The sequence below is a fragment of the Natrix helvetica genome (genome assembly GCF_964273705.1).
Source record: "Natrix helvetica genome assembly, chromosome: Z".
Lineage (NCBI taxonomy): Eukaryota > Metazoa > Chordata > Lepidosauria > Squamata > Natricidae > Natrix > Natrix helvetica.
Window position 1 is genome coordinate 30,829,190 of NC_138554.1, and position 24,583 is coordinate 30,853,772.

General features: G+C 42.2%; 1 protein-coding gene across 2 annotated transcripts; it reads left to right on the forward strand.

The window, feature by feature from the left end:
• Positions 1–1,823: 1,823 nt before the first annotated feature.
• SBK2 (SH3 domain binding kinase family member 2) lies at positions 1,824–23,025 on the forward strand (the record flags this gene model as incomplete). Of its 2 annotated transcripts, none has more annotated exons than XM_081932492.1 (3): positions 1,824–1,938; positions 20,906–21,108; positions 22,438–23,025. In XM_081932492.1, 3 exons carry the CDS (start codon positions 1,824–1,826, stop codon positions 22,996–22,998), a joined length of 879 nt encoding a protein of 292 aa, XP_081788618.1. In that variant the 3' UTR covers positions 22,999–23,025. The 2 variants fall into 2 exon arrangements, with proteins under 2 accessions (XP_081788618.1, XP_081788617.1); XM_081932491.1 differs by lacking the exon at positions 1,824–1,938 and adding an exon at positions 9,500–9,665.
• Positions 23,026–24,583: the final 1,558 nt, after the last annotated feature.

Consider the following 24,583-nt stretch of genomic DNA (forward strand, 5'->3'; position numbering starts at 1 on the left):
AAGAAAATAATCCACCTATCAAATGCTAATGCCATCTCAAGCCCTGATGGAAATTTTGGAAAAGACATTTCTTTCTTATTATATACATTTGTGACATTTTAAGGGGAATTTTAGATGTACATTCCGGTAGAGAGAAGTTTCCTAGGATGTCTTCAGCACGAGCTCAGAAGACTAAATCTCTAGTCCTAGATTGGAATTTTAGATACTTTCAGAAAAATGGCTGATAATATTGTCAATCAGAAAATACAGCATGATTATTTTTTTGGTTCCTTCCTCCTTTCTGGATTTCTTTTCTGACAAGGAAAAAAAGATAGAAGGAAAGAAAGGAGTGAAGTTAAATGTGAAATGCCTCACCTAGAAGCTACTGGTCTTTCATCTGATGCACAGTCCATATTTCATATTGTGTACTTCAACATTTCTCATCCACCCCCCAGGACATATGGCAGTAAAATCAAGGGCTGGCAATACATGATGTACAATCACAGAGTGCATCTTCCAACAGAAGAAGAGAAAATGGTAGTTGAAGTTAGCCAACTTAGTGGTAGAAAAATAGAAAGTAAAATAAAGGCAGAAGTCCACTTGCATTCTAAGGAAGCAGAGCCTACCACTAAAATATATGAAAGTGACAAATAAATTCATGGATTTCCTCTAAAAAGCTTTATTATCTGTGAAGTCCTTGGGGGTGTCTGAACTTGTTTGTTTCCTTGCAGATATTTGATTATCTGCATAAGCAACAATGCGTAGCCGAGTAATAAATAGTCTGCAAGAAAATAAACATGTTCAGAGACCATCAAGCACTCCACAGTTGAACACTGAGCTACAGATATACACGTCTGTTGGTAGAAAGGGGTGTGCATCTTTGGGTATGTGCAGAATTTCTCAGTTAATCTTCATTGGGTATGTGTAGAATTTCTCAGCATCTTCATACACGCTGCATTAATCCAATTAGAGAAATGCATTCTTTTTCTGGCTTTTGATTTTCAGATTTCTCTGTCACCTTTGGTGACAAACTGTTGATCCTAAATCTCATGCCAGTTCTTTTGATTGACAAATCCCATTTTAATATTCTTCATTCAGTACAATTCCTTATATTCATAAGTGCAGTCATCTTTTCCAATTGCTTCCATTTTAGTTTATTTATTTAATTTATATTTAAATCATAAATATTTAAATTGTTATATTTATTTATAAAATATGTTTTGTTCTGAATGGTAAAAACTCGAAGCTACTCTGTTCAGACTATTTCCTCTTGAAACTTCCAAATTAGCTTTGTAGACATCTAGAAATGTTCTTATATGAGAAATATACCATAACAACCTGATTTCCATGGGATTCACATTGATGAACTGGCAGGTTGTTGGCAGCCATCAGACCAGAACAAGCTGCGGCACAAAGAGCATGAACAATGTGAAAAACACAACAACAGTCAAAGGGGGTTCAGAGAGGGGTACCCTCATGTTCTTTTCACCAATTCTCCCCCATGCAATGAAAAGAGATGGACACAGGATGTCACTCTATCACAAGTACAAGATGAAGGATTATGGGGCATGGTCAAGGAGCATGGGAGAAAAATGAAAGGCTACTGAAGTCCCAGAAAGAGGAGTCCAATATCTTCCTGAGGATTATTTATATTGGCAGATGTCATTGTTAGGGCTGAATGCAACAGAATAGAGCGGGCTGCCTGGCATGCTCACTCTTTCATCTGTCCGGGAAAGATAGATAGGGTTTTCCCTTGCATTTTCAACCAATCCCCCTCTTCAAACTTTAGCTCCGTAGGGTGTGTGGCACAGGAGAAGAGGCGGAGCGTCACACTTAGACCAGTAATGTCTAACAGACACCCCAGCTGCACTTCACATAGCCTCATTAGACAGCAACAGAAGCAAGAGAGAGAGAGAGAGACTAGACAACCCAGAGGTTCTTCAGCACAAAAGGAAGTGGGTAAGTTCTTGATGCCATTGTGGTGCCAGTTACCACAGTGAGGACTCTGCTACCTGGGCTGCAAAGATGGGGTCCCGACACGACAATCTTCAAGTGGGATTGAATTTATGTAACTGCTTTTGTCTGTAAATTTATGCATGCATTATGACATTTTGCAAAAGTGTATGATGTATGGAAGAGTGAGCTAACGTCTCCATGCAGCAATCAAGGTTAGTACAAAGGGTTTGTCTCTTGATGTCTAATCATATATCTATTATTGATACTGCATATTTGTCAGAAAGTGTTTGTTAAAAAATGGTTTGGGCTCTCATCCAGGCATCCAGTATGCAAAAAATTACAAAGAGCAGCAAAAATGGGCAGAAATGGGCAGGTGTGAATGAATGGCTTAATGCTGAATTCCAATAAAACAATTATTTATCAGTTATTGCGCTGAGTTATATTTTTTGTGGTGTCACATGGGAAGCATTGAGATGTCATTTTATTTCCTTGTTGTGACCTGCAGCACACCTGCACAATTAGTCACAGAATTAACAGTAAAGAGCAATGGTATATGATCACATATGCTGTATTACATGGGGGAAGAATGGAAAAATAAACACAGAGCAGCAACAGTCTCTTGCAATGTCCACTTTTACTTAGAAATGGCTTACAAAATTTTAGGACTTTGGAAAAAATGCATAAATATGTGAAAGATTCTCCCTACATTCAATGCTCACAATAAATGTTGCCTTATGTCTGTCTAACACAGTGTCCAGATAGTAGAACATTAATAAAAAGAGGAATAGATGCTTTATGTCCATCTTTGTTTCTAAGTTGCTTAATCATTACATTTTTCCAATGCTAACAAAATATAAAATGGAATTGTCAGAGGCTGCTTCACACTTGAGGTGCTCTTATATTTTTGGAGATTTTGTAACACTTAAATTGAGGATTAGCAAAAAAATTCAAGACTTTGTACAAAAGTCTTTGTGCAAAAGAGTCTGTTTAATTTTTTGCATCAATCAACCAATTGGTTCCATATATATTACAATAAATATATAAATAATAATCAGAATATACAAATATATAACCAAAACTTTAGTAGACGAATGGGCATTTGATTTAAAAGCAACCCAACATTTGAATTAAAACAGGGTAACATATATAATAAAGGCTTCTTCTGGAATGCATACACCCATTTTGTCATTCAAATTAGTTAGTTTATGAATCAGTTCAGAACAATATTCTTGCTGGCTAAATATGAGACATATGGTCTTGAGAAATAATGACTTAGTACTGACTAAAAGCACCTGGCTAAATCATCATCAGAGATTCAGATCTGGCCTTGCTCAGATCTATTGTGTGAATTGGGCCTTAAAGACTAATGTGGTGTCAGTTGGGTGGGTAAAATAATTTGGTTAATTGATAATTTAATCAGAATTGTTTATGAGGAAGGAAAATTGCAGTTAATTAGTGGTGTCTCTGTATAACCTAGGGATGTTTTTCTTTCTCACAACATTCTTGTCAAAGAACCACTGTCCTTACTAGGTGACAATCACAATGGCTTTTTCTGCTCCTTCATTTTTATTCACAGCTTCTTAAAGATCTTGGCATCAAGAAATACTTGAAGAGGTCAAGCATTTGACCTTTGCAAATATTAATTCTCTGAAATGACTTTAGAAATCCAATTTTATTCAGTACTTCGGGATTAAGAATGAGTACTTTGGCCTGAATTTTACCTTTAGTTTAAAAAAAAAAAGTGGGAGGGAGGGGGAATTCTCTCATACTAACCTCAGAATTTTTAAAAAAGAAAAATTGTAGGGACCGCAACCAGAGGTGAGGAAATTTTGCTTTAGGTGCGGACCAACTTACCTGTCCTATAACATGTCATGTCACCTACAATTAATTGTTTGTGTTCATTTTCATGGATCAAAAAGAAGCTGTTTTGGTTCATTAAAATATATATATAGAAAAAAGTAGGTGAAAAAGGTGAAAAGGTCGCACAAGCCATCATAAATAGTACGGACTGGATCTCACTTCAAGGACTGTCAAATGCTGAAGGGTAAAACAACATTTAACCTGAATTTTATTTATTCCTTATTCAGTGTTAATTTGGCAACCTTTAGCCCAAGGATGCATGTTTTTTAAGCCTTCTAGACAAAACAAAATGAAATAAAAAAAATTAAAATCTACTGGAAAAATGGGAGAATAGATTTTTCTTTCTTTCTTTTGCAATTTCAAAGGTATTATTTTCATTCTCTTTGGCCTGAGATAGAATGGGTGCAAAGTTCCTGAGGTCCTAGAGCAACAGTGCATAATTTAGGTGGACTCAGAAGCAAAAAAGAGAGAAAAAGATGAACTCAAAATACAATTTAATTTGCACTAAAATATAAATGAATTTATTAAATAGCTAAGTTAATTACCAACAATTTTAATCATTTTAAATCCAACCACATTTTAATAATTCAGTAATATTGAATAATGTCTTCCTTCTGTCACATTAAAAATGGCAATGTACTTCAAGTGAAGCCATAACAACTTGGAGACACAAGTCTAAAAACGTCAGGTTGTTCATTTCTGCCCTAAACCAAGCCTGGCCCTTTTGAAATACTGTTTTAAAAAGGAATGTATATTTGGCCCCTTCTTACTGATTTTTTTCCTTTTGCTTAAATAAAGACAAAATTAAGAATTTTTAAGTTTTCCAATTTTATGCAGCTTTACATGTATTGCCAGATACTGTACATGTCTTTTCAGTGAGGGAGCCGATACAAATTGAAGCAACGTTGGGAAATCAAATTGCCAAGTAAGATGTACCATAGATTCAGATGATGCCACCCATTCAAAATGGAAGAGTGGATTTGTAGGCTGAATTTGTCTTCTTTGAATATTGCACAAAAAACCATTTTTATATCAAGTTCATGCATGCAAAATGCACACTTCTTTTTCATATATGTGTGATCACAGATTGCTCACCATAGACCTCAGTGTCTTAGAATTAGAAATTTATGAAAAAAAGATAGTTGGGTTAGAAAATAGATGTACAAAATAGATACTTTATTGTGAGCAAGGAACAGCAAAGTTCACATCTAGCTTTCTTTTAGAAGTTCGGCATAAGAGGATTACTCTCAAATGTTCTACTGAAGAAGCATTTCAGCAAAACGCCCATTAAGGGTTGCCAGAGATATCAACATTTATTTTAGTCATGTTCAAATAAACTAACTTTCTTTTAATTTGTTGTCCATTTTCACAAAATTATTCAAAGGTCTAATAAGCCTCTTTTGTAAATCCAATATAAACAAATTATCCAGGTCACTCTCTTAGTTTGTTAATTGTATATCCATTTTAAACACTACAACATCAATTGGTTTCAGTGTCCAGTGTGACATCTTTTTCCAAGTCATTATTGTAACCTGTCATTTTTAAATTCACTTTCAGATTAGTCTCAACTTAATCAGGTAAAATTGTTCTTCTTTTATAACATTGTTTAAATGCGGTCCATCTGTAGAGCAGTCACTAAAAGTTAAGAGTTAACAAAAGTTACATTCTGGCTTCATCATTCAAAAATATCATTCAATATGTCCAGTGTTAAATGTTAAGTTTTGCTTCATTCTGTATCTGTAAAGTACATGTGCTTTTCTCTTTTAATTTTAATCTTTAGTTTCTTCCTACATATATTTTTTAAAAAGACAAAAGCATTTTCATATGGAAAACATTCTTATTTTTAATAGCTGAAAAGCAGTTAACTAGCATTTTCCCAAAGTGATGAAAAGGAACTATGAGAACCTAAAATCTGTTTAAAGATGCCAAAGATGGTTGAGCAAGAAAGTTATTCCCTCATCTCCTAGAGCTCTAAATCTTACAATCTTACAACAATCTTACATCTTGGGAGGAACAACTATCTGGAGATCTTGTGGATAGTCTCCAGTCTGCTTTGTCTGGAGAAGAATTACAAAGAGCTACTATATTCACCAATTCTTCATTAGACTAGGGTTGTTGGCTCAAGTTTTGTAGAGCTATCTTCTTTTACCATTGTCTCCAGAAATTGGAAGTACCACCATTTCTAAGTATTTAATGGAACAAGAGACTTCATTTGTCTAAGACTGAAAGTTAAGATGCAACATTCATAACTAGCTGTAAAAGTGCTGTAAGTTTTGATATTTATATTGTGACATTTATTTGTAATATTTACCAGACAGAACTCACAAATAAGAAGTGTGTCATAAGAATAGCAAGAACAATAATAACATATATCATGATGGATAGTTATTTCTGTAACAATGTCCCTATGAAAAAAAATCTAAAAAGTATTCATGGATAGGGAAAGAAGTTTAATTATGATTCTCTAAGGTGTTTTAGGAGTGTATCACTTGAATTGAGCCCCAAATTCCAGTAACCCTTGTAACATGTAGGATAGGACACTTGGCATGAAATCAGAAGCCATGTCTACTGGGATCCATCAAGTAAGGAGGCTGAAAGTGACTGTGCTCATTTTCAATGGGTCACTAGAAATATAACAAAGAAACATGACATAGGTCCAGTTTGCAATGATTTTGCTACCCTAAAATTGGAGAGGAGTGAGAGTGCGCCTAAAAAAGCCCAATTCTGAAATATTTTCCACCCTTTATTCCAGGATTTCCTAGTTCTGCAACTAGGACAAAATTCTGCAAATGGCAAATGGAAAAGTGATATACTTAGTGAACCTGATAAATTCTGCCTTGCTAAATTTGGAATGAGGTTTGCCTGTGTGAAATGGGGACGAGGACATGGAGAGACCCCCCCATGGGACACGGTGCTCTAAGACAACACAAATGAAGGATTGTAATTTTGGTTCATATAGAGGTGCATGAAAACAGCTACCTGCATATCAAGCTCCCCATGATTGGCACATAGAGATTGTAGGACAAAAACTTTCAAGGAAATCAAAGTTACCTCTAAACACTCCGCCAATGCATTTCCATTATTATTGCTGATGGATTGGTTTGGACTAGGAAAACAACTGAAAAACTTTAAGGCTCTTAATTCAATTCATGCATTGATTCACCCAGTCCTATATAAATATATATTGAATAATTTCGTAGTGAAAAATAATGCAGTCACCTCTTAGATAGAAAAGTCGCATTCACATGGAAAAAGTGGTAATCCCCTTTTCCCTTTTCAAACTGAGAACTGGAGTTTACCAAGTTTTATATTTTCCACATAAGAGGAAGAGATCAAGTTAAGGAGAACTGCATATGTTTATCAATCACAAGGGGCTTTTTTTCTCTGAAACTATTATTGGTCAATCTGTAGCAAATAACCTGAACATCTACAAGGAGAATGCAGAAAAGGTGCTCTCCTCTTTTGGTTTCTCAGGAAATTGGGGAAAAGCCAAGAAAGTCATAAACCAGGTTCCCCAGGGGCCTCTGTAGCTCTGACTCTTTTTATTGCCTCTTCTGAAGTAAGACAACATAGAAAGTAGATGCTTCACTGCAATGTGCTGGAAAGTTGGAAGAGCACACCAACTTTCTTTCCCTCTTGTATTGCCAAAGGAATCTAAGCTTAGTAAAAATGAGCAATATCCATGTTATTGGATAGAAAGTAGCAGCAAAGGGCAAAACCAAACAACAATAGTAACCAAAATGTGTGTGTGTGTGTGTGTGTGTGTGTGTGTGTATGTGTGTTTCATTTGTGCTGATAAATAAATAAAGGGAGATTAGTATAGATCTATTTCAAGCTATTTAGCTCTCATCAGCTACGAACCTGGGCTGTTTTTACATGTTAGGCAGTTGTATTAGCCTCTAAGCCACAAGCTCTTCTCCCTTATCAACTGAGCCAAAGAAATAAGTAAGTGTTATGTCAAAGCACCTGGTATGCCCAAATATGGGAGGGAGTATACTGCTTCCCTTTTGCCTTTCAGCTCTACCCTAGAAGCCTTCCAGGCAGGAAACCATTTCTGTACACACACACACACACACACACACACACACACACACACACACACACACACACACACACACACGGGCTTCAGGAAAAGAAACTTATGGGTGATAATTGACCATACTTCACTCAAGTTCCATTTGGTGCCATTAATGTTCTTAATATAAAGAACACGGTAAGGGAAATTGTGCATTTTGTCATTTTGCAATTCTGTAGGATTGAATGCAAGTAAGGTAAAGGTAAAGGTTCTCCTCACACACATGTGCTAGTTGTTCCCAACTCTAGGGGATGGTGCTCATCTCCATTTCAAAGCCGAAGAGCCACTGCTGTCCAAAGACGTCTCTGTGGTCATGTGGTCGGCATGACTCAATGCCAAAGGCACACTGAACATTGTTACCTTCCCAACAAAGGTGGTTCCTATTTTTTCTACTTGCATTTTTACATGCTTTTGAATTGGTAGGTTGGCAGAAGTTGGGACAAGTAGAGGGATTCGAACTGCTGAACTGCTGACCTTTCTGATCGACAAGCTCAATGTCTTAGCCACTAAGCTACCACATCCCTGTGAATGCAAGTAGAAAGGCATAAATAAAATTATAATTACAAAGAAAATTAAAAGATTTCTTTTTTTTTCAATTTTTCAATTTTATTAACAAACATGTAAAATACACACACACACAAAACTTAGACGTAAAAACATTTACACAATGCAATACAAACAGGAGCTTCCTGTTCTTTCTAGTAGCAATTATCAATCGATACGGCTCATCTTATATTATTTCCCCTTCTATTGTATTTCATTTGGATTTCACCATTCATAACTCTCTTGTTTTACTCATAACTATTATTTTTGAGTTTTGTTACATTCCTTCATTGATTCTTGTTTCTTTCCTCCATCAACCTATACCATTTATCCCATATCTGGTAGAATTCTGATTCTTCTTTTCCCTGAATTTCTTTAGTTAGTTTGTCCATTTCAGCACAATCCATAACCTTTCTTATTATTTCATCTTCACTTGGAGTTAGTTTGTTTTTCCATTTCTGGGCAAAGGCAATCCTTGCCGCTGTAATTATATGTAGTATTAAATACTGGATTTCTTTTTTGCATTTCGCAGACATTATTCCTAATAAAAAAATTTCAGGTTTCCATTCTATTTTAACCCCTGTTATTGTCTCCAGCCAATTTTTGATCTTTTTCCAAAAATTTTTAGCCTCCTCACAGGTCCACCATAAATGGTAATATATTCCGTGTATCAATTCACATTTCCAACATTTTGGGGAGGTATTTGTTGAGATTTTAGCTAACCTTGTTGGTGCCAGGTGCCATCTATAAAACATTTTGTATTGGTTTTCCTTGTATGCAACTGATAGTGTCATTTTTAAGTTTGTTCCCCAGAATATTTCCCATTATCTGATTTACCTGAGAGGATGGATGCCATTTTTTAAACTTTTTCTTGAAGTACAAATCTTTGACTGCCACTATACCTGTCTGCTGATTTAGGATGGGTCTAATTCCTCTCTGACCATTAAGGCACTGGATCTTCCTCCCTCTTTTGTCTGATCATTCCCTAGGCAGCATCTCGATTTCTCATCCCCTGAGGTCATTTTCACATACCATTGCAATAAGAAATATTCACCAAGTTCTTTGCATTTCTTGTAGGGTTTCACCATGAACCGTAATTTGGGGATGGAGGCACAGGCTCGTCTCACAGACATGTTGGAGATTACTGCCCAGAGCCTGGTGCACATGGAAGTAGCAGACCACTACCAAATCATCAAGGAGCTGGGCAAGGGAAAATATGGCCAGGTGGTCCTGGTGATGCACAGGCAAAGAGGTAAAGATGACTTTTTATGGTCAAACAATCCCACTCCCTTTCTCATTAAACCATTTTAAATTTATTAGTTTGCTTGTTTCTTTGTTATTTTTACAAATAACTCAAGGCACCAAAGATATCTACTACATATATTCCATCTCCCATTTTTGTTGTATTCTAACCTGCGTGGCCAGCAGATGGCGCTGTCCAAGTAGCCTCTGATTGGTTCAGATGCGCCTGCCGGCCGGCCGGAAAAACACAAGTTCCCTATTGGTTCCCCGTCTGACAGCTTCCCATATAAATAGCTGTCAGACGGGGGTATTCCCTGTTCCGCTCTGTCAAAGTTATTAGGTTAATAAACGTTTACTTGCACAGCAGCTTCATCTTTTATTGCTGCCTCAGAATATAAAACTGGTGACGAAGACGGGCGAAACGGACCCTCACCACGTTATTCCTCTGGCTACCATGACAATTTTTTCTCCTATCTGCCCTGAGGCTGAGGCATGGGACGCATTCCTTGAACGCTTTGAATATTTTCTTTTAGCCCATGACCTCACTAGCCTCTCTCTGGACAGGAAAAGGGGCATTTTCTTAAACTACTGTGGACCGGAGATGTTTGCTACTGCTAGCGCTCTATCTGCTCCTACTTCAGTCCACACTCTGCCGTGGGACTTGCTCCTGACTAAGCTCAAGACCCACTACGAGCCTGCTCTGTCCCCGTTTGCGAGGCGCCAATTCTTCCGCCGCTGTGTCCAAGTTGAGGGACAGTCAATCAGCCACTATGTGGCTGCGCTCAGGGCCGCTGCCATTAGCTGCGAGTTCTCCGATCTCGATGAGGCACTATTAGAACAATTCATCTACGGCCTCAGAGATGTCCATCTGCATAGATGCATTCTCTCTCGCTCAGAGCTAACCCTGAAGATTGCTGTGGACAAAGCCCATGCCTATGAAATGGCTGACCAGTCCATGCCTGATTTTCGCCGCCTTCCTCAGTCTCCGGCTCAACCTTTTCCTGCCTCTACGGTTCACTGCCAGCAAGCCTCCGACAACTTCAAGTTGGAATTAGACCTTGCCATTGACCGGTTACAAACTCTTTCTCACAAGGATGGCCAGAACTGCCTCAGCTGTGGAGGGCGCCATCTCCACTCCTCCTGCCATTTCCACTCCGCCGTCTGCCGAAGGTGCGGCAAGAAGGGTGACTTGGCTTCAGTCTGCCATTCCAACCCTTCTGACCATTGCTCGCCTGACCTGCCTGCGGCTTTTTGCCGCCCATCTGCACCTCCTTCATCTTGTCAGCAAAACTAAAGAAATCTAAAGAAATCTAAAAAGAAATAACTGCCTCTCCCTTGGGGACACCGATGACGCGTGCCCTGATTGGGCCATCGACTCGGCCTCTTCTTCTGTAGGGGGTTGGGGTAAGCTACATCTCAACGTCCTCCTTGAAGGCCACCCCTGCTCCATGGAACTGGACACGGGATCCGCACGATCCATCATGTCCTGGGACACCTTGCACTCTCTGCTGCCCCACCTACACCAGCACCAGCTGGCTCCTGGGACTATCAGGGAAACCCCATTCCATTACTGGGCTGTGGCCACTTCCTCATTAGCTATGGCACTTTCCGGAGGCGACTGCCCCTCCTTATCATGCAAAGTCCCCTAGCTTCCTTACTGGGCTTAGATTGGTTTACAGCACTAGGTCTCTCCATCTCTGGTATCCACTCCACCCACTGTTCCTCTATTCCCAGGGACAACCTTCTCTCTCTCCTTTCTGAATTTGAAGATGTTTTCTCCCCTACATTGGGATGTTATACAGGGACTCCCATTTCCTTAAACCTAGACCCTACGATAGCTCCCATTCGCCATAAGGCTCGACGCCTGCCTATTGCTCTAAAAACTAAGGTGGACGCTGAGCTTGACAAGCTCTTGGCTCAGGGCGTCTTAGAACAGAGACAGCCTTGGTCGCGTTGGTTGATGATCTCTGGAGGGCCAGAGATAGAGGCTGTTCCTCTATCCTGGTCCTATTAGATCTCTCAACGGCTTTTGATACCATCGACCATGGTATCCTTCTGCGCCGGCTGGAGGGGATGGGAGTCGGAGGCACCGTTTTACGGTGGTTCGACTCTTACCTCTCCGGCCGGATGCAATATGTGTTGACAGGGGGGCAGAGATCGACCCCGAGGCCACTCTCTTGTGGGGTGCCACAGGGGTCGGTCCTCTCGCCCCTTCTGTTCAATGCATATGTGAAGCCGCTGGGTGAGATCATCCGTGGTTTGGGGGTTTTGGGGTTGAATACCATCTGTACGCTGATGATACACAGCTGTACATTTCAACCCCAAACCACCCCAACGAGGCTGTCGCAGTGATGTCCCGGTGTTTGGAAGCTGTCGGGGTCTGGATGGGGGACAACAGACTCAAACTCAACCCCTCCAAGACTGAGTGGCTGTGGCTTCCGGCACCTCGGTTCAGCCAGCTGACCCCATTGCTGGCCATAGGGGCCGAGCTATTGCCCCCTGTGGAACGGGCGTGCAATTTGGGCATCCTCCTAGATGCCCGGCTGTCAATGGATGACCATGTGGCAGCCGTGGCAAGGGGGGCGTTCCACCAGGTTCACCTGGTGCGCCAATTGCGCCCCCTACTGGACTGTGATGCCCTACGCACAGTCACTCATGCGCTGGTGACGTCTCGCCTAGACTACTGTAATGCTCTCTACATGGGGCTTCCCTTGGGACGCGCCCAGAGACTGCAGCTAGTCCAGAACGCGGCCGCGCGGGTTGTCATGGGGAGGTCTAGATACTCCCACGTATCACCGCTCCTGCGCGAGCTGCACTGGCTGCCTGTGGTTTTCCGGGTGCGTTTCAAGGTCCTGATTACTATCTTTAAAGCGCTCCATGGCACAGGACCTAGTTACTTGCGGGATCGCATCCTCCCACATACATCCCTGCGGCCAATCCGCTCTCACAGGGAGGGCCTTCTCCAGGTGCCGTCTACTAGGCAATGCCAGCGGGCGGCGCCAAGGAATAGGGCCTTCTCTGTGATGGGCCCAACCCTCTGGAATGACCTCCCCCCGACATTAGAACCACCTTGGACTTCCGCTCCTTCCGACAAAAATTGAAGACTCACCTGTTTCGATTAGCTGGCCTGGCCTAATTAATTATAAATGTTACAACTGTTACCTCCTGGAAGTATACTCTCAACTGGTTATTTTAAGGGTAGTGTTTTAATTCTAATTGATTTTAGGGCTTTTAGAGCCATATTTTATTCTTCTGTACAGTGCTCTTAATTTTAACCTCCTCCATATATATACGTATATTTATATTTATATTTATATTTATATTTTTATTTTTATCTGTTATTTGTTGTGTGGACTGTACACCACCCCGAGTCCCTTTTTGGGAGAGGGGGCGGTTTAGAAATGCGAAGAATAAATAAATAAATAAACAAAACTGGTGGATTTCTCCCCTTGGGAAACCCCCATAGTTGTTCCTTTAAAGTCCGACAGAGCCATTAGGATCTGCGCGGACTTTAAATCTACCGTCAATAAGGTCCTGCAAGCCCACCCTTACCCCGTGCCCGTAGTGCAGCGGTTCTCAAATAGTGGGGCTCCGTAAAGGGGGGCGCGAAGGCTCCCTTTCCATCTGGGTGCAACGGCGGCGAAGGCGTGGGCGAAGCATAATATATCCCACCTGGAAGTGGCAGCACTTCGGACTGTGGATTTTCATTGGAGCCGCGGGCTGGAGCTGTGCAAGAAGCCTGCTCGGGCGGGGGTGGGAGGGAGGGAAGCATGGGACCGCCCATCTTCGCCACCGCGTAGCTCGCCTCCCCGCCAGCAGCTCCACCGCCAGCATTCCATCTGGAAGCGGAAGCGCAACAGCCGCTGTTGGGGAAGGGACAAAGGGGCGGTGGTCGCCCGATCTTGCCACCGCCACCCCTTCGCCCCTGATAACGGTGACTGTTGTGCTGCTGCTTCCAGCTGGGATGCTGGAGGAGCTGCTGGCAGGGAGGGAGGGGAGGAGGGAGTAAGGATAGACAAGCAAGAGGGAAAGAGGAAAGAAAGCAGGAGGGCAGAAGGGAGGTGGAAGGAAGGAAAGAAAAGCAGACACGCCGGAGGGAAAGAGGAAAGAAGGCAAGCAGGCAGGAAGGAGGCAGAAGGAAGGAGGGAAGAATGGAACTGGAAGGGAGGCAGGGAAGGAGGGAGGGAGAAAGGAAGGATAGGAGGATAGGGAAAGAGGAAGGAAGGCAGGCAGGCAGAAGGGAGGGAGGTGCAAGGAAGGAAGAAAGCATAGATAAGCAGGAGGGAAAGAAGGCAGGCAGGCAGGGGGAAAGAGGAAGGAGGGAACTGGAAGGGAGGCAGGAGGGAAGGGAAGGAGGAAGGGAGGGTGGAAGGAAGGATAGACAAGTAAGAGGGAAAGAGGAAAGAAAGCATGTGACTACAGTGGGAGACGAGGAAAGACCGGTGTGCTATGTTATGCAGAGGTGTACTTACAACAATTTTATAGACAAATGATACTATTTACAGTCGCGCGGGGGGGGCGGGGCGCGAAATGTTTTCTTCTTCCTAGGGGGGGCATGACAGAAAATAATTGAGAAGCACTGCCGTAGTGCAATATGTGTTGCACTCTCTGGGCCATGGCAAAATTTTCGTAAAGCTGGATCTCGCGCAGGCATACCAACAGCTGCCAGTTGATGACGCTATTGCGGCAGCGCAAACAATTGTCACGCATCGCGGGGCTTTTAAATGCCGTCAACTGCAGTTCGGCATCAGTGTGGCCTCAGGAATTTTCCAGTCCTTAATGGAGAGATTGCTCCAAGGAATTCCTGGATCATTCCATATTTTGACGACATCCTGATCGCTGCCTGTGACCGATCAGGACTCGCCAAAACACTCCAGACCATCTTGCGTTTCTGCGCAGCCAGTCTCCGCTTAAAAAAATCCAAATGCCAGCTTGAGGTTCCTGCCGTTGAATTCCTGGGCTACCCAATAGACCAGCATGACATTCATTCCTCCCCATCTAAGGTGGACGCTATTCTCTCTGCCCCTACCCCAACGAACAAGGTGAAACTGCAAGCCTTCTTGGGCCTCCTTAATTTCTATTCCTCCTTCATCCCCCATAAGGCCTCCTTGGCAAAGCCACTCCTCAGGCTGCTGGACAGCTCCGTTCCATGGGCCTCGCCAATCCACGAGGTGCATGCGCTCACGGCTGTCAAACACTCTTTGATTGTTCCCCCCGTTTTAGCACAATATGACGAACGCCTTCCTTTGCTCCTTGCCTGTGATGCCTCTCCCTTCGGCATCGGTGCTGTCCTCAGTCATTCCTACCCTGACAGCTCACAGGCCCCCATTGCGTTTTATTCCCGCACCTTATCCAAACCTGAGTACAACTATAGCCAGTTGGATAAAGAGGCTTTGGCCGCCGTTGCGGGAGTGAAACCTCTCCACCACTATTTATATGGCTGTCCCTTCTCCCTTGTGACTGACCACAAGCCACTCCTGAGGATCCTTGCCGGAGACTGCCCAACTCCCCCTATACTCTCCCCCAGAATGTTTTGCTGGGCAGAGTTCCTGGCTGCTTACTCATACTCCCTAATTCACAAGCCAGGTTGCCATATGGGCCATACAGATGCCCTAAGTTGCTGCCTTCTGCCCATTGAGGTCTCCAATCCTGCCCCCATTGACTCCATCTATCTCATTGAGGACCTCCACCGACACATGTCCACCTCAGACATCGCTCTGTCCTCTCTGTCTGATCCCGTACTTTCCTCTGTCATAAACGCTGTCCGCAGGGGCTGGCCCTTTAGTTCCCGAGAGTCCCAGCTCCTTCCTTATTTCCGCCGCCGCACGGAACTCTCTGTTCTCCAGGGCTGCCTCCTCTGTGGCAACCGCGTTGTCATTCCTACCTCCCTTCGCAATGTTGTGCTCACCCATCTCCACGAGGGACACCCAGGCATAGTGCGGATGAAAAGTCTGGGCCGCAGCTATGTCTGGTGGCCCTCCATGTATGCTGACATCGTGGCCTGGGTGACCATTGCATGCCCTGCCAAAGCGTGCAGGCGGCTGCTCCCTCCTCCCTGCCCAGGGATTGGGAACAGCCTATGGCCTCGTGGAGTCGCATCCACATCGACTTCATGGGTCCTATGGCTGGTCTCACCTTCCTCATCAACGTCGACACCTGGTCTAAATGGTTCGAACTAATCCCTATGAAAAGCACTACCTCTGGGGCCACCATTCAAGTCATAGACTCCCTTTTTACTACCCACGGTCTTCCTGATGTGCTAGTGTCTGACAATGGTCCCCAGTTTACCTCTTCTGAATTCCAACACTTCCTCTCTAGTTTAGGCATTCACCATGCCCTGTTGCTCCGTTCCACCCTGCAGGGAACGGTTTGGTGGAACACACTGTCTGTTCCCCCAAGCAAGCCCTCAGCCGCATGGCTCCTCTGCCCTGGTCTACCAGGGTGTCCACCTACTTGAGGTCTCAATGCACCACACCTTGCCCAACTACCACAAAGAGCCCTGCTGAACTTTTGATGGGACAGCAGCTTCGCACAACTTTAGACCGCCTACACCCCCTCTACACCTCTCTCTTCTCCCCACCCTAAACTCCCTAGGACCTTTCTGGTGGAGGAGGGGTTTTTCGCAAGGAATTTTGCAGGTGACCCAAAATGATTACCTGGTCACATCACAGAGATAACGGGGCCCTGTTCCTACAGGGTCCTCCTCGACGATGGGAGACATTGGCAGCAGCATATAGACCAACTACGCCGGTGCAACCAAGAGAGGCCTACGGACAGCACAGGCGCTCCAAGACAACCAGACCCTACCAACGCCGCCTGCCGACCAGACAGTCACAAAAACGCTACCTCCGAGTCCGCACCTCCCGTTACATTCTCATCGGTTGCCTTACCTCCGAGAGTTGGCACCATGCTAGGGGTGGGGCCTTCAGCGCCGATGGGCCAGCACGACGGGCTCGCCACTCCTCCTTCTTTGGTGATGGCCATGCCTTTGGAGAGAGGATCCCAGAGCATGCGCAGACGGCCCGAATATCTTCGAGACTACGTCTGTGCGTGCCAGGGGAAAGGGGTGTTGTGTTCTAACCTGCGTGGCCAGCAGATGGTGCTGTCCGAGTCACCTCTGATTGGCTTAGATGCACCTGCCGGCCGGCGGGAAAAACACAGGTTCCCTATTGGTTCCCCATCTGACAGCTTCCCATATAAATAGCTGTCAGACGGGGGTGTTCCCTGTTCCATTCTGTCAGAGTTACTAAGTTAATGAACGTTTATTTGCACAGCAGCCTCATCTTTTATTGCCGCCTCAGAATATAAAAATTTTCCCCACAACAAGAACCCTGTGAAATGAGTTGGGCTGAGAGAAAGCGACTGGGCCATTTTCACCCTCCAGGAGGCTCAAGTAAAGCCTCCAGAGCCTGAAGAGGGAAAAAAATGCCCACCGTCTCGGTGCAGGAGGCTGAGTAGGCCATGCCCACATGGCCATGTTCACCCAGCAACTGGCAGAGAACCGATTGCTAAAATTTTTGAATCCTACCTCTGACTATATCTATTTTCTCTCTCTTTCTCTCTGTGTCTATCGAAACACAGAGAAGACAATATGCAAAGACAAATTTTAAAAAGTGATAATATGAACACACACAACATATTAATGATTAACTTAAAATATTAAAAGACAAATAAAACACCTCAAGAATTAACAAGCTAAATTGATATAATCCATGATCACGTATACATTTAGTAACAATGTAGTAAATTAGATATAAACATTGTCTATATTTCTAAGATATGAATCTTGCACGAAAAGGAAACATCATTTTTGATAAGTGAAAATTGATCAGTTCTATATTTCCAATCTTTGATATTTGGATTAATGATACTTTTTCTAATATCTTGTGCAATTTGGTTAATAGTCAATATCCTAGAGTGGCTTATGGTGATATAATTTATTCTCAAAAGAAACAATATCATTACAAATATAAAATCAACAAATATTTCCTGACAAACACCCACTAATTTTATGAGCTGTCACTTATTTGAGCCAATTTTTAATTTAAACTAAATAATGTGGCTGTCAACATCCGAGACAGGGCGCCATTCAAAGTGTCCACAATGCACAGTGCGTTTTGGAGTTGCCGCACATGCATAGGGGCAGGGGGATGCCTGGGGGCCACAGAGGAGTGTCGGGTGATGGGACTCACACTGGGAGAGGAGCCAGGAAGGCAAGCCAGCTGTAGTTGGTTCGTCCAGTCCTGAAGAGTACTTGCTGGAGCCAGCCAGAGAGAAATCGGGCTCGAAGAGTACTTGTTGGAGCTGGAGCAAACAAGTACTTGCTGGAGCCAGCCAGGAGCAACCAGGAACAGGAAGGAGGTGTGTGCTGAGTCCATATAGCCAGCTAGCTAGCAGAAGCCAGTAATGCTGACTAAAAACCAGTTTATGCTATTGTTCACCATGTACCAAGCTGAGACTCCAGTAGAGAGACCCATTCTGCTCACAGTGTAGCCTCTTCTTTTGTTGGCTTGGTTTGGAACCGTGACAGTTGCAATTGTCTACCATGGTCAGAGTAAATGTATCTCCCACCCACCATACAAATGTAAAGTACATTCACTACCAAACTCAAATCTCCCCGCCCCCCCCCCCTACCTCCAATACACATGAAGTGCTTAAAGTGCCCTTATAAGAAAATATTCATAGCAAGCTGAATGGATCCCAAGTAGTGATAGGGAGAAGACTTAGTCAGGAACCTGTGGCTCAGTAATCCTAATTGTTCCTATTAACTGAGATAGTGCGGCTGTCATGCTGACCTAGTAGAAAAAGACAGAGTCAGTTTGGTCTTAGTGGCTAAGGCACCAGGCTAAAAAATGTGACTTTTAGTCCTGCCTTAACTATGAAAGACAGCTGGATAATTTTGGGCCAGTCATTCTCTCTCAGCCTAACCCACCTCATAGGGTTGTTGTAGTGGGGAAAATAGGAGGAAGTAGGGCAGAGGTGTCAAACTGATGGCCAGATGTATATCGTACTGGCCACGCCCACCTCAGCTCCAAAAAATGGGGAAAACATCACAAAACATGTGATGGCAATGTGACGCCTCAAGTTTGACATCCATGAGGTTGGGTGTTGAGCATGTTTGCTGCCTAGAGCTATTTGTACAAATCATAAATATGAGATTCAAATAAACAAAATAGGTCACCCATATACACACACACACACACACACACTGTTTTTACTGTTGCTTATGGCCATTCAGTAAAGTATCAACGTTTTACTGATTATCTGGTATATAGTATATGATTGCTTATATGCATTCCAATAAAACTATGTTCTATCTTCAAATGATTTGGTTGCTTTAGATGAGCCAGGTTTTGGTTAGAACAGCACATCTGTACCAGAGGTGGGTTCCTACAGGTTCGGCCGAACCGGTATTAGTATGGCGGCCTGGGTCGCTGGAACCGGCAGAAAACCCGGGCCTGCCATGCCCCCGAACTGGTTTCCCTGATTTGGGAAAATATTTAATATAGTGCATAAAATCACATTTGTAAGGATTTGTACAGAATTCTATATTTTAGGCTCTTCAAACACTGGGCCTGGGGTACATTAGAGAAGAATGCAATTGGATAGCTGTTTCCACTTCGTCCCAGGGATCTGATCAACATACACATTTCAGGCATAATTTCTTTTTTTTTTTAAAGAGAGCCTGGAAGAGTTTAACATTTTTACACACACACACACACACACACACACACACACACACACACACATGGTACACACACCAGTACAAAATGGGCAATTTTACTGTATATTTAAATATATATAACAGTAAAAATTATGTTTAGCATTGTTATGAAAAAAGGAAGAAACAACAAAATTACAGAAAGAGGAAGGAAATTGTTAAGAAACAGGTTGTCTCTAAATGAGTGTGAAAACAAATTTGTTTTTCTTGAGTTATTGTTAGCACTTAGTGTTATTCTTAACATTTAGCTGCAATCATTTACCGTTTACTAACTTTTTCCCTCTGCCCCCCACCCCCATGCAAATTATAATTATATACAATAGTGTCTTTTTAAAAATACTTATTGATTTAGAGCTGAAATATTTGGTTATGTTAGCTGATCCATTAACCTAACCACTGTTTACCTGGACTTAACCAGAATAAATTCAGTCTCTTACCAACATTTTAAAACAATGTAATTTTAGAATTACCTTACCATATTTTGAATTCAAATGAAAAATATAGACTGTACTTGTCAAATGCATTTATTGATATAGGACCATGATGACAAACCTATGGCACACGTGTCCGAAGTAGCATGTGGAGCTATGTCACCTGGCATGTGCAGCATCACCAGTTCCTCTTTCGGGTTTCTAGAGCACATGCACACATGATGATCAGCTGGCCTTTATCCGTGTGTCAGTGCTGGAAAGTGGAAGAGCTGGTCTTCCGTTTTACAGCATGAGTGTGCATGGCAGCCAGCTGATTGGTTCATGTGCATGCATGGCAGTAACTGGAAGACTTGCTGGCTGGCGTACATGTTCTCACCGGAAACCAGAAGTACATTTTCTGGCACGCACATGCCGCTTGGGCAGCTCCGGTTCCTGGTCACAGCCCCAACGAGCGTGCATGCAAAGCGCTCTCTTTTTGCCACTCAGTACTGCGCACATGCTGCCTTTTCGGCACACTCAATGCCAAAAAGGTTCGCCATCACTGATATAGGATATACAGGTACTCCTTCATTTGCAACTTAACAACTATTCAAAGTTACAGCAGACATTCCCTACATACTTCCAACCCATTTTCAGAGTTATGACTCCCACGCAAACCCCAAAGGCTGATTTTGGATGCCTGGCAACAGGCTTACCTTTATGATCGTTTGCGGTGTCTCATAATCACATGACTCTGATTTGTAATTTGTTTTTGCCAGTTTCTGGCATTTATTTCTGATTTCTGGCAAAAACACCCATTAGGGAAAATGAATTCACTTAACGACCATGTTTCCACTTAACATTCGTAACTTCAAACTGGTCATGTGATGGCTCGACTTATGACCGTAACAACTTGTGACTTTAATTCCAGGTTCAATTATGGTTGTAAGTTGAGGACTACCTTTCACAATGACCCTACATTTTGGTGGTTTTGCATACAGGAAGCATTGCTGGAATAGTTGCCTGAAATTGCACAATGATCAAAAGACAGAAAAGCCTTCTGATTATTGGAAATTGATGATCTTGGTTTTATCTATATCCCCTCCCAACTTCTCTCAGGGACCCCGATGGCTCTCAAGCTACTACCTAAATCTAGCACCAAGCTTCAGAATTTCTTATATGAATATTGTGTGGCACTCTCACTTTCTGCCCATCCTGCCATTGTTGGTATGTTTGGCATTGCTATAGAGTCCAGTCAGCATTATGGTTTTCTCTATGAAGCAGCCCTGCATCGAGATCTTATCTCCATTATCAAGCCCAAGGTAAGGCATATTTTTACATTTCAAGGTTTAAAAAAATTGTATTATTAATAGATTTTAGATTTACTGTATATTTTAACATCTGCAATTTGTTACTTTTAGATTTTAATAATAATAATAATGGCTTGGGCATTATTTAACAAAATGAAATTCAATGATGAGAAAAGTATGGTTCTACATTTTAGGCAAGAAAAACCAAATGCACAGGTTTAGTAGAAGTGGCTCTATAGTAGTAATTGTGAGAGGGATTTGGAGTCCTAGTGAACAATCATTTAAATATGAGCCAGCAGTGTGCTGCAGCTGCCAAAAAAGCCAACACAATTCTAGGTTGCATAAACAGAGGAATAGAATCAATATCATGTGAAGTGTTAATACCACTTTATAATGCCTTGATAATACTGCATCCAGTTTTTGTGGTCACAATGTAAAACGGATGTTGAGATTCTAGAAAGAGTGCAGAGAAGAGCAACCAAAAGATTAGAGGATTGGACATAAAGAGGGGTCAACCTAGTCTCCAAAGCACCTAAAAGCAGGACAAGAAACAATGGATGGAAACTAATCAAAGAGAGGAGCAATCTAGAACTAAGAAGAAATTTCCTGACAGCTAGAATAATTAATCAGGGGAACAACTTTCCTCCACAAGTTGTGCAGTTTTTAAGAAGAGATTGGACAACCATTTGTCTGAAATGATATAGGGCTTCCTACTTGATCAGAAGATCTCCAAGAACCCTTCCAACTCTGTTATTATGTTCTGTTTCATTTTAAGATATGTATGTATTTATATGATTATAGAATACTTAAAATAATCATGAGATTTATTCAATAAATTATTTACTAACTTATTACATTTTAAAAATAGTATATAAAGTTTAATTTTCCAAAATCAATTAGAAACAAGTCAACAAATCAACACAGAAGGTGTTATAAACTATGACATGAGGTATTTTGAACTTCAAAACTTGAAATTTTGAACTTTGACCATAAAAGATGATGATTCCTAATTCCAATTTAAAAAGAGTTTTTAAAGCTATTTTCAACAGGATCATGTGACACTGAAAAAAATTAAGAATATGTCCAATTTTAATTGTGATTGGGATGGATTCTGTGTTGAAGAAAAGAAAAAGGCTTGAGTTTTAAATGTTATAGACCAGTGTTTCACAACCTTGGCAACTTTAAGGTGTGTGGACTGCAACTCCCAAAATTCTGACCCGCTGGGGAATTCTGATAATTTGAGATCCACACACCTTAAATTTGCCAAGGTTGAGAAACACTGTCATAGTCCATTGAGAAGAACTAATGGAGTAAAAACATGTTTTTCTCTAATCCATCTAGGCAGGCATTCCTGAGAAGGCAGCCAAGCTCTGTGCCAAGCAACTAGTGAGTGCATTGGACTTTATACACAGCCGGGGCTTGGTGTATCGAGATGTTAAACCAGAGAATATCCTGCTTTTCGACCGTCACTGCCACTGCATCAAACTGACAGATTTTGGATTGACCCGACCCCAGGGCACTTTGCTGCAGCTTGTGACTGGGGTCATCCCTTACACTGCACCTGAGCTAAGCCGTGGCACTGCTGGCACCCCAGGCCTACCCATCAATGCCAGCCTTGATGCCTGGGCTCTTGGGGTGCTGATCTTCTGCCTGCTTACTGGCTACTTTCCTTGGGAAAAGACTCTACCCGAGGATTCCTTTTTTGATGACTTTGTGATATGGCAAGAATCAGGTTCAGATGAAGATCTGCCATTTCACTGGCGTCCTCTGTCTCAAGATTGCATTGCTATGTTACAAAATCTTTTAGCCCTAGAGCCTACCAAACGGGGCCCCATCCGCCAAGTACTCAGCTACCTGGATCGGCCGTGGCGAGCAGACTTGGCTGCTAAAACTGCCATCTGAGCTAAATTTACCTGACTGGAGTGGGGGTGGAGGGAGATGAAAGACCTCCCCCCATTATTATATATTTTGGGGGGGAAGTAAAGAAATGCTATGCATTGGATAATTTACAACAGTCCTCAATGCAGTGGTGGGATTCCGCTGGTTTGTACTGGTTCATGTGAACCGGTTGTCAAATTACCCAACTTCCTGCTATCAAAGTGGATCGTGGGCGCTTCACTGCAATGAAAAAATGGGCAATGGAGCAGCCAGAGTGACAAAAGAAGAAGGCGCTTTCTCTCCTCCTTCCCTTGTGCCGGCTCTTCCTTCTCTTGTGCCGGCTGCATTTCTCCATTGCAGCCTAGTGCAGCGCCCACAATCCACTTTGATAGCAAGGACAGGGATGGGCAACGTTTCCCATGAAAGCCAACCTGACCTTGAGTGAAACTGTTGTTAAATTATTTGAATCCCACCACTGCCTCAATGTATACCTTTTGAATGGTTTCATTTTATTGGGAGAGTCTAAATCAGTGCACCTGATCATGTTTAAGATGATTATAAAACCTAAAGGTAAATATTTTTGTGTACGTTGGAATTTTAAGTATGAAAATATATCATTTTCATTTAGTAAAATGTTACTTTACACCTTGCTCCTAAAGATATACAGTGATTCTAATCGCATATACTAGCAAGCCAGAATGCAGTTTATCTGGTTTCAGTTTAAACTGTCATTATGGTTTGTGAACCATTGTTTATAGTTTAGTCAAGAAGCCATGCTTAAAAACCATGGCTTAGCACAATATGTGAACCTAGTCAACTACTGGTTTCACACATTGCAGTCATATCTGTTTGATTTTGGCTTAATTTGATTTTGGCTTAATTTGCTATGGATCCAATCACAGAGGTTTTTTTAATAGCAGGGATGAACAACTTGCAAATCCAGGGTTTACATATGGATTCGCTTTTGTATAAGAAGACCCTCTCTAGCACAATTACCAAAATATGTATGGCAAAGTTTCAGGCCAGGAGTGACAAAAAGTGAAAATTGATAATATAAACACTAATATAGTTTTAATAAAGACAAAAATCAATTAAGATTCTCAGGCAGCCTCCTACAAATAAATATCAGGAATACCCACCTCTGATTACTGCAGTTCTAATTCAATGGCACTGTGACTTTTAAAACAAACAAACAAACAAACATGTTTTAAAAGTCAAGGTGCCATTGAATTAGAACTACATATATTATGCTATTCTATTTATTACTTTTAAAAATAACTCAGGGCAACGGACATATCTAATACCTCTTCCTTCTCCTATTTTCCCCAAAACAACAACCCTATGAAGTTGGAATGAGAGAGTGATTGTCCAAAGACATGCAGCCAGCTTTCATGCCTAAGGTGGAACTAGAACTCACAGTCTCCTGATTTTAACTTTGTGCCGTAACCACTAGACAAATCTTGGCAAATTTAAGAGGGATGGACTTGCAATTCCAGAATTCAGTTCAACTATTTTACAGTTGCCATGGTTGTGAAACACACTAGATCAAACTAAGTGTGTTTTAGATATTTTTTCTATCTTTTAAATATTTTCCCCAAATAGTATTTAG